The 20,187-nt window shown below is 47.1% G+C and overlaps 1 protein-coding gene across 1 annotated transcript; it reads left to right on the forward strand.

Annotated features, from left to right (window-relative positions):
* Positions 1-1,268: 1,268 nt before the first annotated feature.
* Positions 1,269-15,104, forward strand: LOC112116578 (solute carrier family 2, facilitated glucose transporter member 3-like). The gene is made up of 10 exons (XM_024214167.3): positions 1,269-1,547; positions 4,978-5,073; positions 7,893-8,053; positions 8,392-8,632; positions 8,889-9,051; positions 10,143-10,330; positions 10,988-11,092; positions 11,637-11,738; positions 12,057-12,260; positions 12,654-15,104. Exons 1-10 carry the CDS (start codon positions 1,533-1,535, stop codon positions 12,879-12,881), a joined length of 1,503 nt encoding a protein of 500 aa, XP_024069935.2. The 5' UTR covers positions 1,269-1,532; the 3' UTR covers positions 12,882-15,104.
* The last annotated feature ends 5,083 nt before the right edge of the window (positions 15,105-20,187 follow it).

A 20,187-nucleotide genomic window follows, 5' to 3' on the forward strand; every position in this document is an offset into this window, starting at 1 on the left:
CACTGTCCGTGCCCACAGGTGCCGCCCCTGCACCTCCCATTGGTCATGGTTCCCGGCCAATGGGAGCTGACGCTGGAGGCGGGGGGCAGTGCATGGAGCTTCCCTGACCATCCCTGCACTTAGGGGCCGCAGGGATATGCCAGCCGCTTCCAGGAGCCGCGCAGAGCCAGGGCAGGCAGGAAGCCTGCCTGAGCCCCACTGCGCCACTGACCGGACTTTTAACGGCCCAATCAGCGGTGCTGACCGGAGCTGCCAGGGTCCCTTTCCAACCAGGTGTTCTGGTAGAAAACTGGATGCTTGGCAACCGTACATTAAGCACAGAGGTTTTAGGGCACACTCCACAGTTTGAAAACTGTCACCTCCTGCCAGAAGCCAGTGGATTGGAAGCTGGTGAGAGCACCCCAGGCCGCTCAGGCATCTGACTCTCCATGCGGTGGGAGCCAGGGTGCTTGCTGGCGGGGCGGGTGGCACAGCTCCGAGCTGCACTCCTGACATGCTCTTGCCTCTCCCCACAAGGAGCCCGACACCAGCGTGACACCCCCTGGAGCTGGCCTCTGCCCGCAAAGCCCGGCTGCCATGAGATGCTCCCCATGGCACTCACTCCCTGCTACGGAGCAGCAGCAGAGCCAGGAGCACCAGGGCAATGGCATGCCTATTGCAGATCCCCAGTTTATACAGCAGAATCAGGCCTCAACCTCTGCCCAAAGGGACTCTGGCTTCAGATGGAGAATGGGGTGTTGTGTCAAAAAAAACACTCTCCAAGTCCCATGCAGTTTTGGGGTCTGTGTTTCCCTTCCACATGTCTTGATGGGGGAGGGGCCATAGGGCCACAGTTACTGAGCATCTCTCTCTTTTATTCATTTTATCTATCTATCTATCTATCTGCCATCTCTGAACACAGTACAAATTATATATGGAGCCTATTACACAAATCATTATTATTTTATTGCTATATATTTGCATGGCAACAATAGCCTGCTAAATACCCATCTCCATAATCATGTCCTTTCCAAATGCTGTTTGGAATTAAATAATACAAGCCATCAGAATTGGAACGGATGGGAAATCCCATTAGCTGCCCTCCTGAGTGATGTTTTCAGGGTTTGTAGTATCTGTGAAACATAAAAAGGGCTCTGCTCAGACTCCCCCACACAAATGCCTTTTAAGGGGAGAAGGAAAATGCCTTATCTAAATTTCCAGTGATGAAACATTGAAGTCACAAAAGTGTGCAGGGTCACAAGACTGTTTTTGGTTTCTTTACTTATTACGGGACCTGGGCGGGGTCTTGTCTTGCTCAGTCTCTCCGTAATATCCGCACCCCCCAGCAGAAGCCATAAATAGATTGCTCTAAGGCAGCTCCTCAGCAGAGAGATAGCGCAAATTGTACAGAGCAAAATATTACAGAAACAGTTACAGATATTCTGTTGCGTGGGAAGCAAATACACGACATCTGAGAAATCTTCAACGACTTCATTAAGAAGGGGGCAGTGGGTCTGCGGTGTCTTGACATTCAGAGGCATTTGCCAAGGACCATGGAGAGCAAAAAGGTAACTACAGCAGATCTTTTTCTCCTTGCCTTTATATTTTTAGTCTGCTTAGAAATGGTTTTGTTGTTCAGTGCGTGCCTTGGTTTGAACATGGTTGCGTGGGTTCATCCAGCATTTATACATTCTGGGTTAACGCTACCCAATTTATCCGACTTGTGAAACCCTTGGCCTGGCTTGTTGAAAATGTTTTGAATCATTGGGCATCCCTTGGCAGGAGGTGTATTTATAGATAACATCATGGTGTTTGATTATTGTTACTATCTCTTTTACTATTTTATTTGTGTGCCTTTTCAGCAGATGAAAGCTCTATAATCAAACACTGAATGTGCATGAGGGCGAGCCTTTGCTATAATTATTTAAGGATGACTCTGAGAAAGTGGCAGCCATAGGGGATGCACAGTAGGGGGAGGGGAAGATGTTTATGTAGGGTTGTTGCAAATCATGGCATTTGTTTGGGTACATTTTTGTGGTGGTTGTTTTTCAAAATATTGCTTTCCTTGTCATGTTTTATTTGGCATGAGATCTATTGTGCTGGACGAATGAGAGCCATTTGTGTTTAGGTTGACCAAGATGACAATGTGTTTGTGATAAGAAAAGGACAATTCCTCTTAAAGGTTTTTGAAGGCCACATTTAAAGAAAAAATGAGTAGCCTTCGGATTTCAACCAAGAGAACATGGCAGGTTCACTCCCCCTCATGACACTCAGCTAGAGAGCCAGCATTGTGGGCAGCATTGTTGATGGGCGTCCGTGTGTGGTGTGTGCATTAATCTGTGAACTAATTAATTGTGTGTGTTTGAGAGCATCAAGGATAAAAAGCAGGCAATTGTGGCTGGGGAAGAGACAGTGAGGGAGGGAGAGTGGCAGCAAATAACTGACTGATGCTGGCGCTCATTGAAGGATACCTGGGGGTTACTGCTCTCGTAGGGATATTCAAGTAGCCATCAGTTTATAAAACAAAGCCTTTCTTTCCCTTTTTTCTGGGAGAAGAGGAAAGTGTGAGGGCGTGAGGGAGGGAGCGCTGAACAAGCATCCCAGTCAAGGTCATTTAGAGGAGAGTAAAGAAGCTGCCCCAGTTGAGGTCAATAAGTGCTGCTGTTCTGGGTTTCCATCCAGTGAAAAGAGAGAAAACTGGTCTTCCCTGATAATATACATGCAGTCAGATACCATTGTCGCCCATTGTGAGAGGGAGGGGTATGGGTGGTGTTTTGAATTCCCCACCAGCGTCTAAGCCTCAACCCTGTCAATGTGGTTTGTGTAGATCCCACCTTGGTATTTCTGAGCTCCATGGATATGCTGCTGGCTGGAGAGAATATACATTAAATCATAGTCCTACTCACTGCAGGGTTGGATGGGGTGAGACCATGTCGTGTATACTTGAGTGTGAGAAATAGATTAGAAAAGGAAGGAAGCATGGAACGTGGTAGAGAACATATGTATGCCATACATACTATGTGTGTGTATAATATGTAAGCAAAGTATGCCTATGTTATATCGTGCCCTGGTGTGTCCTGTGGAGCTGGAGACCAGGCCTGGACATTGAGTAAGCCATGGCAATACAGGATGCTCTTTTGGTTAAGGCACTGAACTGAAAAATGGGAGATCTGGGTTTTGTTCCCAGACGCACTGTGACCTGGGGCACTTAGTCTCTCTGTACCTCAGTTCCTCATCTTCAACGTGGGGAATAATGATAATTCCTACCTCATAGAGAAGTTGTGCGGATAAATCCATCAATATCTGTGAGATATTTGGGCGCTAGCCTGTGCCACTTGAAAGCCTCTGCATCCAACAAGCTTCTAGGTGGCACTAATCTAGGCCTTTTCAGAACTCATTGACCCCAAGGGAATGAGAGAGCAGAGCTAAATCTGAGTCTTCTACATGACAGCGCAGAGGGAACCAGGTCTGACCTTGTCGCACTCCCAGTCTCTTCTGGCCCCAGGCGAGGGTACCAGAAATTGGGAATGGAAGTACTACACTGGTCTCCACAGTATTCCCAGTCCTCACTGGCCTTAGAGAGTGAACACTAGGGCTGGGAATGTACATTGTTAACACCTTTGGAAGAGCTCCCAGCCCCTAGTGAATGAGAAACCAGGATAGGGTATTAAGGATGGAACTTCTGAAGTGTTGCCAACTCAAAGCATTCAAAAATTATGAGACAGCATCCCAAAATTGTGAGATTTTAAAACTATGAAAAATGTTGCACACTTTTTATTTGGCTTTTGGTTTCTGAGCCCTTAAAGTTCACATGGGTCATATTTTCCAGCTTTGGTCGGCAGCCAGGGCTAGAAACATACTTTTTAGTTTAATGAAAACTGAGATTCTGATATAATCACTTGACTCCAGGAGCTGGGGCCTTAAGAAATACATGAAATATTGAGAGCCTTGCAAAAAAAAATCACAAGAGTTGGCAGTGCTGCCTTCTACCCTGCCATACAGAGTTCTAACGCCATCTGCCCTTGGTTCAGGAAGTAAAAATCTCAGGATGGGGAAAGAAATCCAGGCCCCCTTATGGCAGTGCAGAGAGCTAATCCCTCAGGGCACTAGATGTGGCCTCCACTGTAATAAAGATATTAATCCTAGGAGTACTGAGACTTATGTTTATTTAGTGGCCCCAGTCACATGACATGGGAAATCTTTACAAAACATGCCAGGGGTCAGACTCTACTTCTAAATGAAGCATATCAAAAATAACAGCCAGTAGCTAATACAGCCGATTAAGAAATGCAAATAGAGGATGGAGACCAGGGTGTATAACTGGAACCTCTGACAGGCGAGATAACCATCCTGCCTTTAATTCAATATCTGTCAATAACTGTGAACCTCAGTGGATCTCTGAACTTCTTGTTCTCAGAACAGTTCCTCCTGCAATGGCTTGTTGAGCTGCTGATGTGGCTCCATCACTTCATGTTTGCTGCACCTGTTTTGCATTGTCACTGACTGGGTGAGCATAGGACCATTCTCAGTGGCATTCTGGGTATCCTCAAAACATGCAGCACCAGTGTCCTGCTTGGATTTGTTGAGATGTTTTCTGTTCCTCCAATAGGACTGGTTCTTGAAATGTCTGTGGCAGATGATCTTTGTGTGGATAGTTTGCCATTACCTTGGCAGGTTCCTAGCCAATTTTGTTTTATTTCTGACCCCATGTAATCAGGGTGTGACACACATGGGTGCCCTGTCACATGACAGGGCTGAGTATACATGTGCTTCCATGATTAGCATTATATCCAGTATTCCCGGCTCATGTTGGCCCAGGGGAATGAAAGATTGAGACTGGGGATGGAACCCTATTTTCCCGAGTGACCCATAGGGGGCACTAGACCTGGCTTCTGAGGAGCTCTTAGCTGGGATTGTTTGTGTTAAACAGAAAAACAATTTGTGTGGAAAATGTGAAAAAAATAATTAAATGACTGATTTTTCCCTCTCTCTCTTCAGAAAATTACTTGTCCCCTTCTCTGTGCCGTTTCCATTGCGGCCATTGGATCGCTCCAGTTTGGGTACAACACGGGTGTCATCAATGCACCTGAGAAGGTGAGAGAGAGCCCTCTGGGTTTCGAGGTATCTGGGTGTTCTCATCTCTGCCATAGAGCTCATTCTGCCTCAGAGGATGGTGCTGAGGATCAGCTTAGGGGCAGGGGGAGAGGGAAGGTCATCGAGGAGCTAGTGCGTGAATGATGTCTCTCCTATTTGAAGTGCAAAGGAAGAGAGGGGACCATCCTTTTATTGCAGGGGAAGAGGAGGAAGAGGGTCACCTTTACATTGTGGTGAGGAGAGATGGAGTAAAGAGGGTCATTGTCCCACTTCAGGTACGGGGGGATAAAGAGAGAGGGGTCAGTTTGCCATTTCAGGCAGGTAGGAGTGATGCGTTCCTACCATTTATGAGGTACAGTGGGAGTGGGAGTGTGGATGGGGTCTCTGTCCCACGTAGACATCCAGAGGAAGAATTATGAAGGGACGCCATCTTGTTTGGGGCAGTTGGAAGCCTTGTCCCTGCATGATTTGGATGTAAATAGAGGGAAAGTATGAAAGTGGGGTATCCATGTCTTCCAAAGTACACAGGAATATGGGAGTGAAGTTGCTCCCTTCATTTTGGGGATGCAGAGGGAGGTTGGAGTGGAGTTTGTGCCTCCATTGTGCAGTAAAGGGGAAGGGAGAGGAAAGCCAAACTGGAACATTGGCATAGAGGAGACATTAGAACCAGGAAAGGGGAGGGACTGGGCACATGGAGAGTTTGAGGAGAATCTATAACCCTCCTGCCAATCTAGTTTTCTATCCAGATTCCACCCCTTTAAAAGAATTTACTTTGGGGAATATCCCCACCAAAATGATGTGTTCCTGCTGCCAGTCTGCCATCCTCCAAACCACAGAAACCTTCTCACCCTCCCTTACAGATCGTGATGAAGCACACTGGCAGGAGTGGGGGCTGTTCTGAGTCACAGAACAGCCCTTTCAGGGGTTGGAGGGGACAGCAAAGAGCTGAGAGAGGGCTGCATGGGATTATAGTTTCCCCTGTTGATTCTGGGATTCATTTCTCAGGCTTTCATCTATCTATCTATCTATCTATCTATCTATCTATCTATCTATCTATCTATCTATCCAGGGCCGGCTCCAGGCTTTTGGCCGCCCCAAGCAGCCAAACAAAAAAAAAAATTAAAAAAAAGCCGCGATCGCAATTGCAATCTGCGGCGGCAATTCGGCGGGAGGTCCTTCGCTCTGAGCAGGAGTGAGGGACCGTCTGCCGAATTGCCGCCGAACAGCTGGACGTGCCGCCCCTCTCCGAAGTGGCCGCCCCAAGCACCTGCTTGGTAAGTTGGCGCCTGGAGCCGGCCCTGTATCTATCTATCTAGCTATCTAATCAAGGGTATGTCTACACTACGGGATTAATCCGAATTTAGATAATTCGAATTTGGGAAACAGGTTGTATAAATTCGATTGTGCGCGGCCACACTAAGCACATTAATTCGGTTTTTAACCACATTAATTCGGTGGTGTGCGGCCACACTACCCCATTAATTTAACCACATTAATTCGGTGGTGTGCGGCCACACTAACCCTAATTCGAATTAACAAAATCGATTTTGGCGCTACTCCGCTCGTCGAGGTGGAGTACAGAAATCGATTTTAAGTGCCCTTTAATTCGAATTAACTGGCTCTGTAGTGTGGACGGGTGAAGGGTTAATTCGGATTAACGCAGCTAAATCCGAATTAAAGTCGTAGTGTAGACCAGGCCCAAGTTTCATATTAAGCTCAAAGTGGGGGCTTAGTGGGGGATGTGACTGTCTTGGGAAATTCCGAGCAAGTAATCTGCAAATTACACCACCGAGAAAAAAAAATGAAAAACGTAGGTTTTTTTTTCTTGTAAACCCGATGAGCTAAATCTCATGCAAAAAAAGTGAGTCATGTCTACCACATCCACCCTGTCTCCCGGAATACAGAAGTCATAACCAGAAAAGGGAGGGGAGAAGTGGGTGTGTGGTCAAACTAGCGTCTTGCTGCCACCTGCTGGGGGAACAGGATGTGAAACTCGGGCCCTGCAACACTTGGTAATCAGACAGGGTATCTATCTGAAAAATTAGCAACAGAAAAAGTTCTCTTGCCTCCCATCTCATCCATCTTAGAAGGCAATGCAGGATGGTTCCCTGCAGTGCTTCAGGATTTTATTCAGTCCTTTGGGGAAACTATTTCACAGTCTCATATACAGGGGCGCCCAGAGGATTCAGGGGGCCTGGGGCAAAACAATTTTGGGGGCCCCTTCCATTAAAAAAAAGTTGCAATACTATATAATACTATATTCTCGGGGGGGCCCTGTGGAGCCCGGGGCAAATTGCCCCATTTGCCCCCCCCCGCCCCCCCGGACGGCCCTGCTCATATACCCCTCACCGCTGGGGAATGTTTCCTGATACCAGAAATGTTCTAATTTGTGAGAGAACTTTTCCCTTTGCTCATTTTAGTCCCATTGCTGCTATTTCTTCTCATTCAGACCTACCATCCCTCTGAAGCACTTTCCTTGCTGTCTACATCCTTCCGCTACTTATAGTTAGCCTTATCTCCTTAATCATCTCTTGCCCAATCTCATCATACTAAGTAAATCAGTCTCTCCATCCTCTTAATCATGTCCTACTGCTCTTCTCTGAGCTTCTCTCCCTCTGAAACTTTGGGTTCCTCTTCAGTTATCCTGACCCACCTTAGCTTCTCTACTTCCAAATGTTTGAGGTCTCTCCCCACCCCCCTGACTTTGTCACAAAAGAACCTCCTGACCTCATACAGAGCTCCCCCTCTCCCACAATACATTATATTTGATTGTAACCCCTCTCTCCTCCCGTTTCTGGGGGGTGTTTTCTCCCATGCAGATTATTCAGGCATTCTTCAATCAAACATTGGAGCTCCGGAGAGGAACCCCAACCTCCTCCGAACTTCTGACCTCACTGTGGTCCCTCTCCGTCGCCATCTTCTCTGTGGGAGGGATGATCGGCTCCTTCTCTGTTGGACTTTTTGTCAACCGATTTGGAAGGTACATTGGGAAGGGGGTCTAAGCCACCATGGAGTTTGTCTCTCAATTATGGGATATTGGAAGGATTAGGAGAAATTATTTCTCTCCAAAAAAATGGATCAATGGAACAGAGGAGGAGAGTAGGCTGGGGAGAAGGGACCGATTCCTGCAAGGGCAAGACAGTGGGAGAGAGAGAGGAAAAGAAGCAGACAAAGGGAGTGTGGCACAAAGGGAAGGCTGAGTGGGGAAGCGTGCCCTGGGGAAGGGGGATCTGGCTGGGCATATTACTTCTGCAAGTTCCTCCCTATCATTGCCCATCAATAACCCCTGGCCTATGCTAATGTCTCTGTCCTGGACAGGCGGAACTCCATGCTACTGGTGAACATCCTGGCCTTCGTGGGTGGCATCCTGATGGGCTTCTCCAAGATGGCAAATGCAGTAGAGATGCTAATCCTTGGGCGCTTTATCATTGGCCTCTTTTGTGGCCTCAGCACTGGCTTTGTGCCCATGTACATTAGCGAGATCTCACCCACCGCCCTGCGTGGCGCCTTTGGCACCCTTAACCAGTTGGGCATCGTTGTGGGCATCTTGGTGGCACAGGTAAGCCTGATACTGACTTTCTCAATGGCTGGTGGGGAGGGCACTGAAGGTTTTATGGGCTAACAGGCTGCTCCACGTTAGAGGGGGATGAGACCTCATGGACCATTCTGTAGTCGCCATGGGGAGGAATGGGTGGGTTGAATAGCTAGCTGACCATACTACTGTAATTCTTGAGGGGGAGAAAAGGTAAAGACTTAATTTTCAACACAGGGGACTATCTCGTAATATTTCTTTCTCTTCCTGTTCACTGGATTAGATTTTCGGCTTGAAGGAGATCATGGGGAGTGAGAGCCTCTGGCCACTGCTTTTGGGGTTCACTGTCATCCCAGCCATCCTACAGTGTGCTGCTCTGCCCTTCTGCCCTGAGAGTCCCCGTTTCCTGCTGATCAACAAGATGGAGGAAGAGAAAGCGCAAGCAGGTGCGTGGACACTTCTAAATGGCATCACAGGACAGCTACTGGCCAGCCCAGTCACCACAGTCCTTCCAGCGTGCACTGAACTTAGGGGAATGGAAGTCTAGGAGTGATATGAGAACCTCCTGCATGATAGTGTATACAGCTGATCCCCAGAGGTCACCAGACCTGCCCTCCACAGTACCCCCAGCCTGCAACAGGTCCAGGATATGTGAGAGAACTGTAACTGATCCAGGGTCTCCTGCATGGCAATACAAAATCATAGAATCATAGAAATGTAAGAGTGGAAGGGACCTAGAGACGTTATCAAGTCCACCCATCTGTGCTGCGGCAGGGCCAAATATACCTAGACCATCCTTGACAGGTGTTAGCCCAACCTGTTCTTAAAAACCTCCAGTGATGGGGATTCCACAACCTCCCCTGGAAGCCTATTCCAGGGCTTAACTACCCTTATAGTTAGAAAGATTTTCCTAATATTTAAGCTATATCTCCCTTGCTGCAGGTTAAGCCCATTACTTCTTGTCCTACCTTCTTACCTGGTCCCTATGAGGCATCAGGCTTGCCCTTCAGGGTGCTCCCAGCACATTCCTGATAAGAGTAAGAAGCCCAGAATTGACATGGCCTAGTGCAGAATGATAGGGCCTAGGACAACAGGTTTGGCCTCTGCAGCCCTATCAGCCCCTCCCAATCTTTGGAAAATAAAGTGATTGAGACTAGGAAAAGAGGTCTTCCTCTTGGTATACTGGACTCAGCCTCTGCTGTGCTCCTAAGTAGCCCCAAGGTGAGTGTGTGAACAGGAGCAGGAATCAAATATAGGTCTCCAGCTCAGAGGCATAGATCACTAGGCCTGACATCTACTGTGCTCCTAACACATTTAGCTCCAGGTTGAATAGGAGGCCAGGACCAGGAATAGAGCCTCAATCTGTCCCACATAGCCAGGCAGAATACTAATGTCTAGGGGGTCCAGTCTTCACAGCATTCGCTCCCCCCACAGAGAGTTGGAGACTAGGGCTGTGCGTGGAACTCAAGCCTCTCGTTGGCTGGGGCATGTAAATTGATGACATCTCATGTATTCTATGTGTGGTTCCTCCCTGTAGTTCTCCAGAAGCTCCGTGGTACACAGGATGTGGCCCAAGACATCCAAGAGATGAAAGAGGAGAGCACCAAGATGTCCCAGGAGAAGAAAGCAACAGTGCCGGAGCTCTTCCGCTCACCTAATTACCGCCAGGCCATCATCATTGCCATCGTACTCCAGCTCTCTCAGCAGCTCTCGGGCATCAATGCTGTAAGTCAGCTTCCTATTTCACTCCTTGGGCTCAGTTCTCTTGCTGCTTCGTATGAGTGTCTCCCATTGACTTCAGTGAGAGTCAGCCAGATACAACAGCAAGAGAATCTGGGCTCCTGAGCTCCACTTCCTGTCTTCGGTTGAGGTCAATTTTTGTGATACTCCCTGCCAAAAAGAGCCCCCTGAAATATTCAGCTGCCTTATGACCTCATCAGGCACTGAAGGCATGTTATAGCTCACCCCTGGAAGCAGGTCACGTGGAGTCAAGGGAGATCCATAAAACCTTCCGTGACGTCAGGAACTCATCAGCATCCGATTGTGTTTTATAGCCCAGCTCTAGAAAGGGGCTGCTCAGCACTTCAAAGGAGATGTGTAGCTAGGAATTAGCATGACCGCCTCCATTTCAAGGATAACTACATGAACAACAGGGAACAAAGATTATTTTAAAGGGACGCTTCCCTACAGTGTTTGTTTTTCCCATGGAAAATTGTTATACCTGTTATGACAATATATGGTCCTTGCATGATCATGGATTGAAATATATACCTTTTTGTCTGAACTCTTATTGGACACATGGAGAGAGAGGCATAAAAATAAGGGGCATCCCTTCAGGTGCAGGAACTTGTTACAATATCCAATTGCTTCTTCTGCTCCCAGGTGTTTTATTACTCCACGGGGATTTTCGAAAAAGCTGGTGTCAAGCAGCCCATCTATGCCACCATTGGTGCTGGTGTCGTTAACACAGTCTTCACTGTCGTATCGGTAAGTAGCTCTGCGGAGAGCGGTTGGTGAGATGATGGCTGGTGTTGATCTGCATGGAGGGAGATTTGGGGGGAAATAGTTGAAGTTAGTTATCCTGGAGCCAGTTTTTTTCTCTTCAGCCAAACTGTGGCTGAGATTTGCAGAAGGGAGAGGGGAGGCACAAAGGGAAGTGTGAAAGGGCAGGAGAGGAGAGCAAGGCAGAAGGAGGGAACGTGAGCATACTAGAAGAAGGAAAGCGGAAGAGAGAGTGAGATAGAAGGGTATAGAAGAGATATGGACAAGGGTAAACGTCAGAGGAAGAATTGGGGGAGGAAAGAGTGGGGAAAGAGATAGAAAAACGCTGGGTGAAGGGGTAGGGAGAGACATAGTATCCTATGTCCCCATCCATTTAGGCTGCCACTGACCACATGAGCACTGGAGAGGTGGAGGTAAACAGCAGATAAACCCCTTGGGGATGGGGTTGCAGAGCTTGTCATGATGTGGAGCCAGCCCCTTTGGCTGTTACTTTCTAATCTAATGTTTTTCTGTCCTGCCACTTTTGCAGCTGTTCCTGGTGGAGCGTGCAGGGCGCAGGACTCTTCATTTGGTCGGCTTGGGAGGCATGGCTCTCTGTGCCGTTCTCATGACCATAGCTTTGACACTTAAGGTGAGTTGATAGCAATCAAACTGCCCATTCTTGTAGAGTTGAGATGTCATTAGAGATGCAGAGGGAAACTGAGGGGACCCAAAGGTAAAGGAAAGGGCATCTTCCGAGGGATTGGGGTGAGTATGGAGACAGGGGACTCTTGAGTATAAATAAAGGAGAATCTATAGTGGGGGTACAGTTGGGATTTGGGGGAATACACATTCCCATACAGTGGAAACTATATACCACAATTAAGGACATAGAGATGTTGGAGCATGTGTTCTGTTATCCCATGTTTGCTTGTCAAATTACAGCTATTCATGTTTCCCTCCCTTGCAGGATGTCTTGAGCTGGATTAGCTATATCAGCATCGTTGCCATCTTTGGCTTTGTGGCCTTTTTTGAAATTGGCCCTGGTCCTATTCCCTGGTTCATTGTGGCTGAACTCTTCAGTCAAGGTCCCCGTCCTGCAGCTGTGGCAGTCGCTGGTTGCTCCAACTGGACCTCCAATTTCTTGGTGGGAATGCTCTTCCCCTATGCAGAGGTAAGACACAATCTGGAAAGCATTGTGTTGATCTGATCGTTAGCTACTAATAAGAGAGTATTGCACTTTAAACAACATCCCCACTCCTTTGCTTTCACTTAATGTTTATAATCCACAAATAGCTGGACACTTAGTCAACATAGCCAGTCAACATAGCCCCCTTTGAGAGCCACAATTTTTGTCAGTCATGATAGCATTCAAAGTTCAGAATCAAGCTTTAAGAAACCCTTAAATGGCCTGGGGTGTTCCTTTAAAAATGCTACGTTAAAAGTAAATAAGTCCATATTTTGGGGAGGGTGTTGTGATTCTGATTTTAGGAGATAATGACTGTACCTTGATTTTAGGCCTATGCACTTTTCAAATTATAACCTTTCCCTTCTTTCCCCCCTGTAGAAATTGTGTGGTCCCTATGTCTTCATCATCTTCATTGTTTTCCTGGTCATCTTCTTTGTCTTCACCTTCTTCAAAGTCCCAGAGACCAGGGGCAGGACTTTTGAAGACATCTCCAGGGGCTTTGAAGGACAAGCGGAAGGAAGTGGCGTCATTGCAGCAGTGGAGAAAAGCCCCATGGTGGAACTGAAGGGCATAGAATCTGCTAATGATGTTACCTCAAATATTTAACACCCTCCTTCTTGACCCTTTTTCATTGTTAAAGAAATAAGCAGAGAATCTTTCAAGGACTGGGCAGAGATATACGTCAGGAGAAAATCTAGGACAATTTAAAAATTGCTGCTATTTTATTCTTCCCCTCGCACCACTCCCTTCCACATTTCTGCCAAGCCCTGCCAGTGTTAAGATGGTCTGAAGTGGGGTGGTCTCATCTGCTTTCAACACTTGAGGTCATCAGGAGCTACAGCAAAAATAACCTCATCTCCACCTGCTATGCACGTGAGGAGGAGAACATATGGGCAATATTTTTGCTGCTCTCACCTTTAATTGCTCCTAGGGATTAAGGTATTTTTGTGCATAGCAACCTCTTATGTTTTTTAAACTAATTATTTTTGTATAGTGAGCTAAAGCAACCAAACAACTCCGCAGTGCCATCCCTTCCCACTTTTAATTCAGTTCCACCGTGTGCGTGCAGGATTACGCTGGAATTTAATGTAATTACCAAAATGCAAAAAGCCATCATGTCATATTTACTGTCTGGTGGGTGCCTCAGGAGAAGGGGACCAAGTTACCAGAGAGGGGTTTTTTTACCCCTTTTCTTTTTGTACAGCTAGTCTGAAAGCTCAGTTTTACATTGGTTTATTTATTTGTGTGTCAGTTTAATTGTAAATATTTATTTTTTTCAATATGTAAAAATATGTACAATAATGAAGAAGGAGATGTTTATGATATATAGTTATTCTAAGAGATGATACTGTAGGTTTGAGGTGCAATAAAACTGTAAAGCAGAAATGTGGTACTAAAGAGAAAAAAGGGCACTCTGGTTGGTACATGAAATGGAGCTGATTATGCACAGCTCCATTAAAGGACATTTCTGTCCTCCAGACACAAATTAAAAAAAAAAAGAGTACTAGAGAGAAAATAAGCATGTGACGGTATTTGTGAAGTTCTTATGTTCTTCAGGACTTTTTGGTGGCTATGTTAAATAACAGTCACAAGGATTACTTGAAAATTGAAGTATTACAGCAAAAGGGCATTGTTAGTTGACACTATTTTCAGCCACTATTAGTTCCTGTGGAGGCTGGGTGATGATTTCAGGCCAGACGTTGACTCATTCAACCCTCTTTTCTTGAAAATTGGCTTCTCTGTTCCTCTTTTCTAACAGTAAAGGAAGTCTGAAAGAGACAGATTGTAATTTAAAGAGATGTGAGTATAAAAAAAATTCCAAAACTGTATATTCTTATCAATTGTTCCTATAGTTAAACTTTAGACAAAGGCACGTAGCATGAACCTTCTGGATACAGGACTAGTCATCCAAGACACGTAGGACTCTGTAAAGGTAGAAATGGAGGAATAGAGACCAAGGCTCCTGAAACCTGATAGGTGGGCGGAAAGATCTTTAGTCCATGGCTATAGAGTAAATTTTTGCTACAGGTGCTGGGCTATCCATTCTGGAGGCTCCAGGGAATACTGTAATGTATTGTGTTTATGTGTGTGTGTGTGTGTGTGTGTGTGTGTGTACACTACTGCCCTCTACTTGATGGGGTATGTCAGACACATTCAGTTAATAATTGTCCCTCCTCTCATCTCTTAGTTGCCAGAGGACTGAAAAGTTGCTTTAGCTTAGCAGAGCAAGACTTAGCGCATATAGTACATTTGAATCTGAGGGTTGAGAGCTCTGTTTCACTGAATGGAATACTCAGCAGGGAGAAAGAAGGAGAGTCCAGTGTGGTTAGGCCCGTTGACACTCCATCAACATCTGTGTAGGAAGTCCAAACTCAAACTCCAGCACTGAGCACCTCTGCATTTTTGGATTGAAACAAACTCTGGATCTGAATTAATAGGTTGGGTCCATTTACACCAAAGCTAGAATCACATGGCTGGACTTCATACAACACTAAGCAGAGAAGTTAGTATGCCTGACCTCGTCATCCCATAGCTGGCTAAAGAAAACAAAACTACAACAATGCTCCCCAAATCATCTGAGGGCACATCTTATCTATTGCCCCCAAGAACCACACCCAAGGTTCCTTACTGTGTATTCTCCAGGGTTTGCTCTAATCTGAGTTTTAAATGACTCAAGGGATGGAGCCTCCACCCCTTCCCTTGTGGACAATGATTACAAAGTCCAGTAAATTTTGCTGCTGGAAAATATTTCCTGTGATTTAACAAGAACATTTCCCTCGTTGCTCAATTTCATCAACTTACTCCTAGTTCTTCCACCCACCCCCACCCCCACCCCCCTCGGACTTCCTCTCCCTCCTTGCTGTTTACGTCTTTCAGAGTTTATAGACGGTTATACTCCCCTCTTTCATCATTTGGCTAAATTATACAGAGTTCATTCCTTTGATTCTCCTCATAACTCTGATCGCTTGATCATTTGTGGAAGATACAGCTTTCTGGTTGTATGTCTGTATCTAAGGAAAGGAAATTCCCCTCCAGCTGGGCACTAGAGCATTCCATACAGCACATCAGGGCGTTTGTATGATGCCTTGGACTCTCACTCTATCTTAGTCTGTCTCTTTCTCTCTCTCTTTCTCTATGTCTGCATTATGAGTATTTCTGAAGGGTTTTATATGCTTATTATTAATTTGTGATTGTGTTACATGTTTCTAAAATAAAAACGGTGGATGTAAATATTACAGATCTGCTTCTGGGTTTGTTACCTCCCCTCATTCCAAACCAGTAATAGCACCAGTCCTTGGAACACACACAGCTCTGCCAATGCCCCTCTGTCCTGCCCTGCAGCCCCCCTGCTATTCCAGTGCTGGGCTCGCCACACAGCTCTGCCAGTGCCCCTTAATCCTGCCTGTGGATCCCCTGCTATTCCAGTGCTGGGCTTCCTACATCACTGTGGTGCTGACTGGCCAAGGGTAATGTTTCTTTCAGCCCCTGTGTATATGTCCTCTAAAAATTCACCTCTCTACATTTCTCTGTAGGAAGATGTTAAAAAGGGGGTTTCCCTGCGCTGGTCTGTCCAGTCCCTCTGCAGGTATCTTCTAAAGAGTCTTCCCCTCTGAGGCCTAGTCTAGACTGGTTAGGTTGATGTAAGGCAGCTTATGTTGACTTAATGATGTCAGTGTAAACACTACAGCCTTGTCCCACCGATGTAAGTGCCTTACTACACCGACATAATAACTCCACCTCCACGAGAGGCATAGCACTTATGTCAGTGTAGTTAAGGTGACCCAGCGTCTGTGTAGACACTACGTCCCTTCCATCGGCTGTTGGCTGTCTTGTCAACTTAATGGCTCCATGAAAGCCGGGCAGCTAGAACCCAGCTTCCCCCTGGCTTCCCACACTCCAAGTCAGGCTGCTGCCCGGAAGCTCCATGCTTAGGAAGCTGAGAAGCCGGGATGGCTGGCCCCTGCTCCCAGCTGGGAGAGGAGAGGCAAGAAGCCCAGGGGGCAGCTGGGCTCCTGGTGGGGAGCTGCGTGGAGCTAAGAGCACTGCCTGTCAGCCCCCCCCCCCCCCACACACACACACACACTGCCTCTCTTCAGTCAGTGGAAGCGCTCCTGGCGAGGACACGCACCACTGAAAGAAGGAGGGTAGTGTGGACATGCATCACTGCAGTGAGTACTGTGGTGGCTGTAAGTTGGCCTAACGTAGGCCGACTTAGGGCTGTGGTGTAGACATGCCCTGAGTCTCACTCACTTGTAAGGTGTACAGAGGGAGCAAAGGATGGGCTTTAGGGTGATAAGGAGGAAACCCCATTGGATGGAGAAGTCACTATTTATCCTTATTCCTGGAGCAGCAATGGCATTTCTGACATACGCAAGTTGGTGCAGAATGCCACGCTCCCCCCACCAGCCCCTCTGCTGAATGTGAAGAGCAGATGTAAGATAATGCAACCCCCTCACACATGCAGCACTCAACGCCTTGCCACTCCTCTTCCCCCAATCTCTGTGCACCCCTTGCCTCATCACCCCATCCTGGGATCATGTACCTGCCTGAGAAGTTCAGCGGGACTCTATGTGTGTGTTTCTGTCAGGAAGAAAACAAGAGAAGGGTAGATCAAGAAGCTTAGAGGGAGAAAGTCACTCAAAGGGAAAGAGGGCTGGGAGAGAGACAAGGAAACTCAAGATACCATAGGGGAAGAATTGGATTAATTAAAACCAACATCAGCAGACAGACTGCACAACAAGAACCATCTGGAGCAGCTGAGAACCAGGTAAATCCTTTCCTATCTCAACAGGCCCAGGGTAACACCAATTTCTCTCCAGAATGGGCCTTCCAAAACCTTCTGGTTTTGAGTGCTGTGGTTTGCCAGCTGATGTTTGTTTTTGCGGTTGCGAGCATGTACTTAGCGAGGGGATGGTTTAGGGGTCTGAGAATCAGCTAAGGAGCACTCACCGGGCAGAAAGCCCAGTTGAAATCCCAGCAGAGTTGTCTTGGCCCTTTTCTGAGACAGATCATTAGCGTTCCATGCTGTGTGCAAGTGTCTCAGATGCAACCTTAAAAACTGAGCTCATACCCTTGAATATTAAGTGTCTCTCATAATATATTGTAAGAGCCGGGGTTAGCAGTGGGGATGGCTTTTTACAGCCAGACTATCCTTCATTCCCTGTTGTGCAGCATGGTGAGCTCTGGCTGCTTGCTGCCTTCCACCAGAGCTGGTTGCATGTCAGTGCTGGTAGAGCACACAGTGCTTTGGGATGAACAAAACCAGAGAAGCATTACATGGTGTTACCGGGGAGAAAGGAAGGAAGGATGAACATCCTCCCCAGCCTCCTGTGTTGTGGAACCTTGAGGCTATCAGAGCCTTTTGTGATGTCATCGGGCAGGTGGCAGTAGAGTCATGAGAACACAGGGCCAGCCTTGATGCCAGTCCCATCCCACCTGCTGGCTGATGGGCAGTGATGACACTACACACAAACAAATCCCATGTTGCCCAGAAAACCGGGACCTGCTTTCTCTCCCAGGAGGCCCTAGGGAGTGGCTGAGTGAGCTGACCACTGGAGAATCCTTTTAAGGGGAAAATATCCAGAGAGAAATCCCCTGCCAGGGATTGACAGAGTCACACACAACCCCATTGCCCCACACATTGGCCAGAACTGAGGGTGCCGGCACCATTGTATGGGTTGGAACAAGGTAAATACGATCCAGATTTACTTTGTGGTAAAGGTATCCTTACATCAGACAAGAAAAGTAGTTCCTTTTATGTGAGATTGAATGTGAGATTGGATTGTCCTGGGGCTAAATGCCCTCCTTTCCACCTTCTGGAGACTGGGGATATCACAGGAAATTAACAGCTTTCTTTGGGGGAGTAGAGGTGTGAGGGGGCAGTGTCCCAGGCAGGGCTAGATTAAGGCAATTCTAGGCCATAGTAGGCATACCCTTCAGTGGGGCCCTCAAGGCCCCACACTGCTTGGGGTAGTAGTGGCAGGAGCTACCCAAATGAGAATCATGTTCTGGACCGCCACCACTCCCTGTGTTCAGGTAGGCTTCTGCAGTCCATCCCGGGAGGGGAGAGGGCTCAAACCCACCCACACAAGCAGAAGGTACTGTGTGGGGATCTCTGCTGACAATACCCCAGCAGAGCTGTGATGGGGAGGCAGCAGTGAGGGCTCCCCACTACAGCATCCTCTACTGGGGTAGAGTGAGTGAGTAGGGCCCCCACCTGTAGCTGGTTTCAGACTTATCACCCGATTGAGATGCAAGGAGCAGCTCAAACCTCTCTGAATATTGTTTCAGGCTCTCCCGAATCAGGCAGGCGCCACTGCATTGATAACACTCAGCTCACACTGTCAAGGTTTTCGTTCACAACCAGCAGGGCTAGAAACAAAACAGCTGAAATTCGGACTTGAAGAGCTGGGATGCTAGGCACAGGCCTGTAATGCCTATGCTTTAATCTGTCCCTGCCCCCAGAGACAGGTGGTATAAGAAGGGTGGAAGAACCCTGCAGAGGGTTATGCTTTGAGGTCGCAGAGCTTGGAGATGTGGGATGTCTGGCATTGTCTAGACTAGAAAAAGAAATTGTGTTTTAAAAACACATTTGAATTAAGTACTAGTTATAAACATGTTAGTATCTAGTGTAGACAGGGCTTAACACCTTTAAAAGACATCAGCTGGTCATGGCTGACCCTATGTGTTCACTATCTACACTACAGGACATTGAGATGTGTTAAGTGGTATATTTAAAAACCCATGCTTTCCCCCAAGTGTCTGGTAGTCACATGACTGAAATGCTGAGCTCCTGTTTACTGACCACGTTGTGCAATTATTTTCTTGTTTAGCAAACAGTCACGTGGTCCCTGGTGCAGTCAGTGATGGCCTCAGTGCTGGGATCGTTGCAAATTGGTTACCACACAGGAAACATCAATGCCCCACAGGTGGTAAATGTCCAGGAGAAGGAAATGTGGCATGGAGCTTGGAAAATGGGATGCGTGGTGCTGAGGAGCAGAGAGGGACTGACTCCTACAACTAAGTGATAGGAAAACCATACATTAGGCCTCATCTCAGGCCCACCTTGTGAAAGGTGGGCGCTAGCACACTCTGAAAAGCAGGCGAGATTTCAATCAATTTCTTGCATTACAATGAAACATTTATTTAATGTTCACCGTTGCAGGAAAGGATGTAGGTCTGCTCTGAGCAGAGCACGCCTCCACAGAACTCACTTAACAGGACATTCTCTCTGTAGTACTTCTCTGGCCCCAATTGCCATATTTATCTGAGTGCCTCGCAATATTTAATGTCTTTATCCTCACCACCCCTCTGTGAGGCAGGGCAGTGCTATTATCTCCATTTTACAAATGGTGACCTGAGGCAAAGGGAGACTAAGGGACTTGACCAAGGTCACAGAGGAAAACCAGGGACATGAACATAGGTCTTTAAAATCCCAGGTTAGTGTCCTAACTGTTGGACAATCCTTCCTCTTCATTACAGGATATTTTCTTCACTGACGGTGAACTTAGGCCATCAGCTTTAAAAAGCACAGTGTTAATTTATCTTAACATTGTTATCTAGAACAGTACAGCCCACTCCCACCCACCAGGACAGGGTGGTTCCCTACAGTTGTTCTCCAGGGCTTTGTCCAGTCCTTGTTTTAACTATCCCAAGCAATGGGGCTTCCATCTCTTCCCTTGGGGAGACTCTAGTCTCACAAACCCCTCACTGTCAGGAAATGTTTCCTGATGATCCAGTCTGAAATCTTCACACTTGGCTCAGTTTCATCCCATTTGCTTCCTTTGCATCACCCGTCCCTGAACAATTTCTCTGCCTCCTTGGTGTCAACACTTTTCAGTTGCTGAAAGCTGAGGGGGAGTAAAGGGGGGGGGCGGATGTGGAGGAAGATGGAGGGTGAGGGGGTGAAGGC

This window comes from Terrapene carolina, unplaced genomic scaffold (genome assembly GCF_002925995.2).
Source record: "Terrapene carolina triunguis isolate 2854851 unplaced genomic scaffold, T_m_triunguis-2.0 Scaffold112, whole genome shotgun sequence".
NCBI classification, from domain to species: Eukaryota; Metazoa; Chordata; order Testudines; family Emydidae; genus Terrapene; species Terrapene triunguis.

Coding starts and splice junctions, on each gene's coding strand:
- LOC112116578 (XM_024214167.3), top strand. Junction 9,052..10,142: donor GGAAGAGAAAGCGCAAGCAG/GTGCGTGGACAC, acceptor TCCTCCCTGTAG/TTCTCCAGAAGCTCCGTGGT. Junction 11,739..12,056: donor CCATAGCTTTGACACTTAAG/GTGAGTTGATAG, acceptor CCTCCCTTGCAG/GATGTCTTGAGCTGGATTAG.